The sequence below is a fragment of the Martes martes genome (assembly GCF_963455335.1).
Source record: "Martes martes genome assembly, chromosome: 3".
Lineage (NCBI taxonomy): Eukaryota > Metazoa > Chordata > Mammalia > Carnivora > Mustelidae > Martes > Martes martes.
In genome coordinates, this window is record NC_137890.1 from 102,870,542 (window position 1) to 102,880,146 (window position 9,605).

At 46.1% G+C, this 9,605-nt stretch overlaps 1 protein-coding gene across 1 annotated transcript; it reads right to left on the minus strand.

Annotated features, from left to right (window-relative positions):
* Positions 1 to 4,673: 4,673 nt before the first annotated feature.
* CXCR4 (C-X-C motif chemokine receptor 4) lies at positions 4,674 to 8,491 on the minus strand. Its single transcript, XM_080799352.1, has 2 exons — positions 8,388 to 8,491; positions 4,674 to 6,259 (listed from the first exon to the last, which is right to left on the minus strand). The coding sequence occupies exons 1-2, from the start codon at positions 8,400 to 8,402 to the stop codon at positions 5,213 to 5,215; spliced, it is 1,062 nt and encodes a 353-aa protein (XP_080655478.1). The 5' UTR covers positions 8,403 to 8,491; the 3' UTR covers positions 4,674 to 5,212.
* Between the last annotated feature and the right edge of the window lie 1,114 nt (positions 8,492 to 9,605).

A 9,605-nucleotide genomic window follows, 5' to 3' on the forward strand; every position in this document is an offset into this window, starting at 1 on the left:
GTCCAGGGTGTTGTTCAGTAAATAGTTCAATTAAAGAATGCCTGAAAAAATGAAGGAAGGAGGTCAAGTCACATGCCAACATTAATCAGAATTCTTAGAGTGTGATGTGCTCTTAGGAATGGAAATTTGTGGATTTTCATTCATTCCCTCACTCAACAAATGTTTATTGAGCACCTACTATGTACCAGGCACTTAATCCCATTTTATTTCAGTGACTAATAGTGAAAATCTTTCTAAAAATCAGTGTCTGGGGACACCTGGGTGGCTGAGTTGCTTAAGCGTCTGACTTTGGCTCAGGTCATGGTCTCAGGGTCCTGGGATTGAGCCAGCCACCTACCCACTCCCCTACCCCTCACCCCCTACCTCCTGACCCCACCCCTCCCAACTCAGTGGGGAGTCTGCGTGTCCCTCTCACTCTGCTCTGCCCCTCCTTCTGCCCTTCTCTCTCCTCCTGTTCATGCTCTCTCTCTCTCAAATAAATGAATGAAATCTTAAAAAAAAAAAAAAAATCACTGCTTTGTCTCTTTACAAAGCATAACCAAGCAAGTGTCTATTATTGAAGCCTAAAGAGGACTGAAGAGCATGGAGGTTCTTTTTGACCTCATGGATATTACCCTGGCTAACAGGGTAGAAGCTAACAAAGTTGCTGTAGTGCTTAAGAAGACACACACTGGTGTCAGCCTGCCTGTGTTCAAGTCTAGACTTTACCACTCATACGATGTTAGATAAATTTTGCCTCAGTTTCTCCATCTTTAAAACAAAACAAAAATAATATCTCATACACAGGGTGGTCATGAAGATGAAATAATCAAAGTACATCAGTACGTGGGAAACCCTCAAAGTGAATGGTAACTGTTTTTGTGATCACACAGAGGTCAACCTAGAAAAGATAGAGGCATTTGGACTGAAGATATTGAGAACTTCAGGACATGCCCCAGAACGTGGTGGTTTGGTTTCAGTGCCATTTATAGTATGCATAGGGAAAAAAACACAACCCCGTTATTGTAGTTTAATTTCTCTGTGTTCTTGCCTGAAAATGGGGTGGGTAATACCTAACTGGTAGAGCTCTTCTGAGGAGCACATGGATGAGTGTGCCCAGAGTTCAGTTGGCTCTCAATAAATATTACTTTCCTTCTGACAGAGTCAAATAAGAGGAAGTAATTCCCTTTAATTAAGAAGGTTGATGAGTTGGGTTCTAGTTAATTGAACTGTAATATGTAAATCAACTTAATCATGGACTGGCTCTACCAGATAAACACCCAGCACCTGGTATGGTTTGGTTGAGCACCTTTATTTGTTTGATTTTGAAAAATCCTTCCTCCCCCTCCTCTGTGGCTTCTTAATATTGTGGATCCCTCAACTCAGCCTGCAAACACTTTGCATTTTCAGTTGAAAGAAGGATTTTCAGAAGGTTTTAGATTTTAATTGTTGGACTTAATAGGATTGCTTTAAATTAATCCAAGTCACTTGCAGACAATGGAACAATGGCCTAGTACCTCATCACTCCTTGTTTATTTTTTAAATAAAAGGAACAAAGTGGGACATGTTCCAAATTGAGTCACAGGCTGGGGTGAGGATTAACTGAGTAAACATTGTGGTCTTTGGGGAGATAGATATTGGGTGGGAGTTAGAAAATGTACAGCAGTCACCCTTTACCATTTGTTTCTCTTTGTGGGACATCTTCCTAGCATAGCATGAGAGAAGAAGATAAACAGAAAGACAGGTTCATTATGACAAGGTGACATTGAAGTAAAGATAGAAGAGAATGGTGTGTGTTGAGTAAGGAGGAATGAGAACACATTGAAGTGAGACCAGGTAGAGATGCTGAAGGGAGACCTTGGAACTCTGTCCATTGATAATTTCATGGGATTATACTGTGTGGATATACCCTTATTTTCATAATCATTATCATCCTGTGGCCCTCATCTTGAAAAGGCATTCTCAACCTTGAGCACAATGGACACTTTGGGCTGGATAGTTGTAGAATGTTTAGCAGCATCCCTGCCTCCTACCCACTAGATCCCAGTAGCACTTTACAACCCACCCACCCACCCATCCCAGTACAATATCCCAAAATATTTCATTTCTTGAGGGGCAACTGCTGCCCCCACCCCCACCTGCCCTGCCCCAGTTGAGAGTTACTGCCTCAAAAGGATTCATTCAACAGCATTTCTCTTAGGCTGTGCTCATGGAAAGGGCATTCCTCTGACTTTTGGGTCTCCAGGACGGACTGGCTAAGCCACATTGAAGCCAAGTGGAATCCTCCTTAAAATGGGCTGAGTACATCCCTATGATGCCAGGCTACAATGTCACATTTTTAAGTGTTGGTGGAATGCCTAGATGATTTTCTAAGGTAGTGTGAATTTTGTCTCCAGTGGTCCTTAGCCCTCCTCAGGATTACATGGACTTAATGACAACTCAATTCTGTTTGTGGTGCCTTTACTATCCGACAATAAGCTTGGAGAAAGTCAAGCTTGTCAGATTGTTAAAATAAAACCTGTAGGTTATCCTCTTAAAATGGTTCCCTGGAATTACTATTTTAACATCGGCATAACCACAAAAGGAGGCTCAGAAGCCCACAGCAGGGGGAGGTGAATTGCCCAGTGGCATTTTAGGAAAACAAAGGCTTTGCAAGATAAAAACATCTTCTTTCCTCCCCAGTTACAAGCTTAATGTTATTAATAACTCAGATGTCATATTTATGCCATTAGTGGCAGCATGCATAGAATTTAAATATTTTAGCTTCCATTATACAACTGGATCTACATTACTGACCTTCAAGGGCCCCATTCATAAAGGATGAGGAGAGGGAACAATCAGCTACTTCATACAAGGACTGGCTAGCACACTGGGTTTCCCAGCATTGTCGAACAAACCACAACAGAGGGAATGCTTTGGAGCCACTTGGAACATGGTAGGGTGGGGACAGAGAATGATGGGGGTGGGGCTTTCGGGGCAAGGGGAGAGCCAAACCTTTTTCTCTATTTAAAAAAGAGTTATCCCACCTTTGTTCCAAGGGAGAATGAAATATCCATTAAGTCTGGTGACACTGGGAATTTTGTTCCAGCTCGGTTCCTTTTGTTGTGACTCCAGGGTAAAGGAGAGGAATCTGGGGTGACTAGGTTTCAAGCCAAGAGGAGAAAGAAAATGAATTCCTTCCAAGGATTTCTTCTATTGTCTCAAGAATAAATATTTATAGAGAAAGTTCAAGTGAAGTCTTACAATGGTCATGGTTTTAAGACTAAGCCTTCCAAAGAGTACATGTAAAACTATGCTTAAATGAAGGGTGATCCAATTATGCTTCCCAGGGAAAAACCAAGAAACCTCAAGATAATTTCCTATATAAAATCTAATTGTGTTCTCAAGTGGAGTAGGAATACCATTTTGAATTATTCCAGATCCATAGACTGCAGCAGAAATGCACAGCCAAATTGGATTCTATTTTAAGTAATTAAGTTATTTCCCTTCACAGGATCTATAATTTGCCTTCGACAAATGTGATTTGCCTCAGAAAGATAATACATTGCAATTTTTCCTCCAAAATAGATTTTCTGTGCCAGAAACAATTATGAAAAGTAGACCAAATATTGCTTTGATTATATCCTGGTTATTATCTTTGAGTGCATGTCTGGAGTACCCTTTTTGTGTCCCCAAATGAGATAGGTATGGCTGCTACATCGTTTAGAAATTATCTTTAAATGGAGATCAGAGCTGAAATTTACTCAAGAGCCTGGGGCTTGCACAATGGTAGTGTAAATAGTTACGGGTGTTATTACATAAGACTCCAAAATCTTGTGCAAAATATGGGCAATGAGGAGCTTGGTTCAGTGGACCTTTCTTCTGAGCTCTGAAAGTACCAATTTAACTTTTATCTGCTTGGTTAAACCCTTGAGGTGCTAGGTGTTACAATAGATTAAGTGTTGAGATTTGCATAGAACATATTGCAAGAGGGGTATTTTTGGCTTGGTTAATTTTATGAAGAAAACATTCACTTTTGGCTTTATTTTCAATAACAGTTCAGTTGACTTATGACCAGGTGTTCTGGAGAACAACAGTGGTATGGTGAAGAGCATGAGCTGGAACAATGAATGCAATCAACTCCTGGTTTGTCCCCTTGAAAGTGCCGATTTCGGCAAGTCTGTGAATCTCAGTTCCTTTGGCTGTTGGAAGGGAATGATGGTATCCAGATTGAGAAAAAATAGAGGAGAAAACCATACCAGGCTTGGCACAGCACAGACCTGGGTTATACAAGGGGTCAGTTGTAGTAAAATCTAAAACGTGATATTGCGGACCTTTTCTCCTTTACACACATTTATCCTTCAGATTCTTTTTCATAGGAATAGGAACTGGTTAGATGTTTCTGATGTCTAGGAGTTGAAAGTGGTTGAGACTTCAGATTTTGAAGACAGATTCCCTGGTTCGGAATACTGGTGGTGCTACTTACCAAGCCTTTAACCAGGTCACCTAGGGTTTCTGTGCCTCAGTTTCCTGCTCTACAAACTATCGTTCTACTATTAATAATTGAGCCAGAGTTCCTATCATAGAATTATGATAAGGGTTAAGCAAAATATTTTAACAACCAGAAGAGGACCTGACATGCCATAAATATGTTATTATTTTTTACTTCTGTGAGCCACAGGAATGTCCACAGAAATCAGAATATAACACTGAGTAAGTTTATCACGAACTTTTATTAACAACTTAATACAAGACTGTACATTGTAGGTGCTGAAATCAATCCACTTCTGAAAACTGAAAAACCAGCATTTCTATACCACTTTAGGCTTTGGTTATAAGTGCCACCTTCTACAGCAAAATCACATAGTGTAACCAAACAATTTAAGAACAGGAAAAAGAAAATGTTCCACTGGAATGGAGAGATTATTTATGTACAAACAGCTGAGGATCATTTCTAGCTTAAGTGATTCACTACACTCTGGAATGTTCAGTTCCCTCTTCTACAGTCCTACAACCAGACATACAGCAACTAAGAACTTGGCCACAGGTCCTGCCTACAGACACTCATTCACATGAAAAACAACAACAAAAAATATTTATATAAATAAGGCAATTAAACTTCACAAAAACTAAAGCAACACAAGAAAAAAATCCAGTAAAAAAACTGTACAGTATTGGTCAGTCTTTTATATCTGAAAAAATGTGTAACATAAAAAAAAAGTTCTTTAATGTATACAAGTCTTTTCAATCAGTGTTAGCTGGAGTGAAAACTTGAAGACTCAGACTCGGTTGAAACAGAAGAATGTCCTCCCCGCTTCCCTTTGGAAAGGATCTTGAGGCTGGACCCTCTGCTCACAGAGGTGAGTGCATGCTGGGCAGAGGTTTTAAATTTGGCTCCAAGGAAGGCGTAGAGGATGGGGTTCAGGCAACAGTGGAAAAAGGCTAGGGCCTCAGTGATGGAAATCCACTTGTGCACAGTGCTCTCAAATTCACATCCTTGCTTGATGATTTCCAGGAGGATGAAGGAATCAATGCTGATCCCAATGTAGTAGGGCAGCCAGCAGGCAAAGAAAGCCAGGATGAGGATAACTGTGGTCTTGAGGGCCTTGCGCTTCTGGTAGCCCTTCGAGTGGGACAGCTTGGAGATGATGATGCAGTAGCAGGACAGGATGACGATGCCCGGCAGAATAAGGCCAACCATGATGTGTTGAAACTGGAACACCACCAACCATGAGTCGTTGGGATAGAAGCGGTCACAGATATACCTCCCATCTGCCTCCCTGACGTTGGCAAAGATGAAATCGGGAATGGTCAACAGGAGAGCAGGTATCCAGACGCCCACATAGACCACCTTTTCGGCCAATAGCTTCCTTGGCCTCTGACTGTTGGTGGCATGGACAATAGCCAAGTACCGGTCCAGACTGATGAAGGCCAGGATGAGGACACTGCTATAGAGGTTGACTGTATAGATGACATGGACTGCCTTGCACAGGAACTTTCCGAAGTACCAATTCGCCACAGCATCAACTGCCCAGAAGGGAAGGGTGAGGACAAAGAGGAGGTCTGCCACAGACAGGTGCAGCCTGTACTTGTCTGTCATGCTTCTCAGTTTCTTCTGGTAACCCATGACCAGGATGACCAATCCATTGCCCACTATGCCAGTCAAGAAGATGATGGAGTAGACTGTGGGCAGAAAGATACGGTTGAAATGGGCATTTTCCTCCCGGAAGCAGGGTTCCTTCATGGAGTCATAGTCGCCTGAGCCCAAGTCATCTTCTGTGTAGTTATCTGAAGGGTATATCTGCAAAAGAGGCAAGGGAATGGATATTAACTTTCAAGTACAGCGGGCATTCTCCAAGTTCAAAAAAATCTTTCTGCGATTTTTAAAAAGTAATTTATAAAACCCAACTCATCCCAGCCTTATTCAGGACATTCTGCTCCCAATGAAGTAGTGAGGGAAGAGCCCAAGAGAATTATAGACTCCTGCAGCCCTCCTCCCCATCTTCCCCCAGAGTCATTTCATTATAGCTGTCTTTAGTAGAACCAATTAGAAAATTCTTTGTTTAGAACAAAAGGGCGCTGAGATTCTGACAGTTTCAAAGTCACTTCTTTGCTAACTGCTCTACCCCGCCCACTAGGGGGAAGAAAAAAACCTTGGGAGGAAAAATACCAAAACAAAACACAAAGAGGCCCCTCCTAGGCTGCCCGGAATGGGGGGGGGGCGCGTGGGAGGGGGCAGGTGAGGAGTGGGAATAGAAGCCCGTGTTTGGGGAGTGGGATTAATTTTCTATACGAAGATTCACCAGGACAGGGAAAAGGGGAGGAAGGAGCATGGTGGGGGGGGGGGGGAGTCCCCAAAACTTTCTCCTAAGGCACAAAACATTGTCTTTCCCTCGCTTGTCTGAACACAAACCATTCTGTACTTATAGCAACGCGTAGTGGGGAAGGAGAATACGGCCGTAAACGAAGAGTCTTTATTCCTTGGGGTATTGAACAGGGGTGTTAGAAGAGGATACCGCCCCACACACATGCCCGCAGCTGGTGCTCCTTAGGGGCAGGGGTGTCTCTACCTGTTTATCTCTTGGCGCGTTTAGGACGTTAGGGAGTGCAGCATTTTAATGGGAGGGGAAGGTCACGGGGTCTGCACTCATGGTCCTCGCCCCAAGTTTCATTTCCTCACTCTCCCGGATCGCTTCCCACCCCGCCACTGACCCAGTAAATGGGGTCGGAGGTCTGCAGCTGGAAGCCTCCAGGCGGACGGCGCACCAAGGACCGGGTGGTCCAACTCCGGACCTCCGCGGCTGCCCACCACGCCCACGCCCACCACCAGCCGCTGCAAGCTCCCAGGGTTCCGCCCGGCAGTTCGCCAAGTTCAGTCCTACGGGGTGCTGGGGAGAGAATGGGCGGCTCCTCCGTAAACGCCTTTGAATTGCGCGCCGCTGGGGGAAACGAAAAGCCTTCCTGGTAAGGGGTTTTCAAAAGTCTCCAGGAAACCACTAACGGTTAAACAGCGCAATTGGGATCGGTGAGAGCTAAACGGTCTCCCCACTTGCACCTGCCGGTCTGCGCCGCAACTACCCGCAGGCCGGGTGCCCTCCCAAGTCCTCATTCCACCCCTGTCCCCGCAGGGCACACCTCTGGGTCCCGCTGCACCGTGACTGCTTAATACTCCTCCCTCTGTACTATCCCAAACTACGGAACCCCGGGGTCCACTCGCTGCGCTTCCGATGCCCGCGAGGTCTCTCCCTCAATCCTGAGGCGCACCGGCGGCTCCCGGCCACCTCCCTGCTGTGGCCAATTCTCAGAACTCTCTCAGGCAAGCAGCACCTTGGGTCCGCCCGCCCTTCCCGCCCTCTGCTCACTATGCGGGGGTACTGACACAGCTCCTCGGGAGGTGCAGAGTTTGGCGAACACGCGCCTAGCCTCAAGAGTGGTCCCCTGGAGCCTTTGCCTGAAATTAACCGGGGGCGCAGCCTCGCTCTGGGAACTCAGACCCCGCGCACCGCCCTCCACCTCTCAATTCAGATAATTCACTCCCCCCCAAAACCCCTCCTCCTCCCCGACGGGAGAGACTCTTGGTCTGAGTTCGCGGGCAGAGCGCACGCCTTCTCCGCACTTGTGCACAGAATGTTCTTATGTTTGCAAACAGCATGCAAGCACAGCGCGCGCCGCAGGACTCAAGGGAGAGAGACACATGCAGTCACCGAAAAGGTCCTTCCAGTTTTTTCTCCTCGGTTTTACAAAGTAAAAGATTCCAATCCTACCCCCCTCCTCCAGTGTAACCAACCGCACGAAAACTCCTTTCCATGCTCCTTCTCCCGCGTACCGGCACCTCCCATGTTCTGGTCGGTTATGCCCACTCGGAGAGGTTGCGCTCTAAGTTTACGTGTTTGTACGTTTAAGAAAAAGCAGGTTGAAACTGGACTTACACGGAACCCGTCCATGGTAACTGCTCGCTCTCCAGCCGCAGGGGCTACCGGAGCACCCAAGTCCTCCGGATCACTTTGCTACCTGCTGCCGCAGACAACAGACTGAAGTTTCTGGCTGAGGCTGGACTTTTATAAAAACACGCTCGGCGGGCGGCGCATGCGCCGTGCGGGTGCGCGGGCGGGGCAGGGAAAAGGGAAGGCGGGGTGGGGCAGAGGGAGCAGACGTGGGGGAGGAAGGCTCGAGGGAGGGGTGGGGGTAAGCGCTCCAGCAGTCCCAGGGAGGTTAATTGGGGTAAACCTGGGAATCCCCTGAGCGGCTGCTGTTAGTTGGAGGTCACCTTGTGAGTCTTGAGCTGTGGAGGGCATCCCAGAGGCGTTCCCCAACTTGGGAAAGCTGGATGCGCCTGAAAGGAGGTGGGAAGCTCGGGCGACCAACGCGTCCTGTGTGGCACATCCATCCTTGCTCACGTGGATGGAATTCCAGACCCGGGAATACTACAAATGGAGACACTGAGGCCCGGAGTAGAGTAGTGATGTGCCAGAATAACCCAACCAGTAGGCGGCAATGCTGGAAGTGGGTCCAGCATCTGACTCCATTCCCCTGCGCTTTCGGCAGATGCAGTCCGTTCAGACAATAAAATGACTCTTCAGAGCACAGCTGTAGGTAACTATACATGCACATCCACAGTAATAGTACCAGCATCAGGTACACATAATAAGGAAACACTTTCAGGAGAGGGTAGGATTATTTGGCATAATTAGGGAGAGAGACCGTGATAGAGAAGTAGGTGTGTATTTCCGGGCAACCAATTAGTGAATAGCACTTAAAAAAAATACTTAAGTGTGCTTTATTATAAGAGAAATTTAGCGAATAGTACTTTTTGTAACAGATCACGAGGTAGACGTGCACAGAATCACTCATTCATTTTCACAACAGCCTGTGGGTGTTACCATTACGGCGATGCATTTAGTCATTTAGATATTTACGGAGGGCCAATATGTGCGACTCAGTGGTCTAGACGCTGGGCATACAGCCCTGAACCAGAGGATAAGGCCCCCATGCGGAGGAAACAGAGAGCTGACTAGCGGAGATGAAATGCCGGGTTTGGCCCGGGATTCCAAGCCGGGCTTAAACCAAGATCTGGCCCCGTGTCCAGTGTCTTCCACGACTCAGTGTGGAGGACAAGTGTCCGCAGGTATATTAGAAATTAGGCTGAA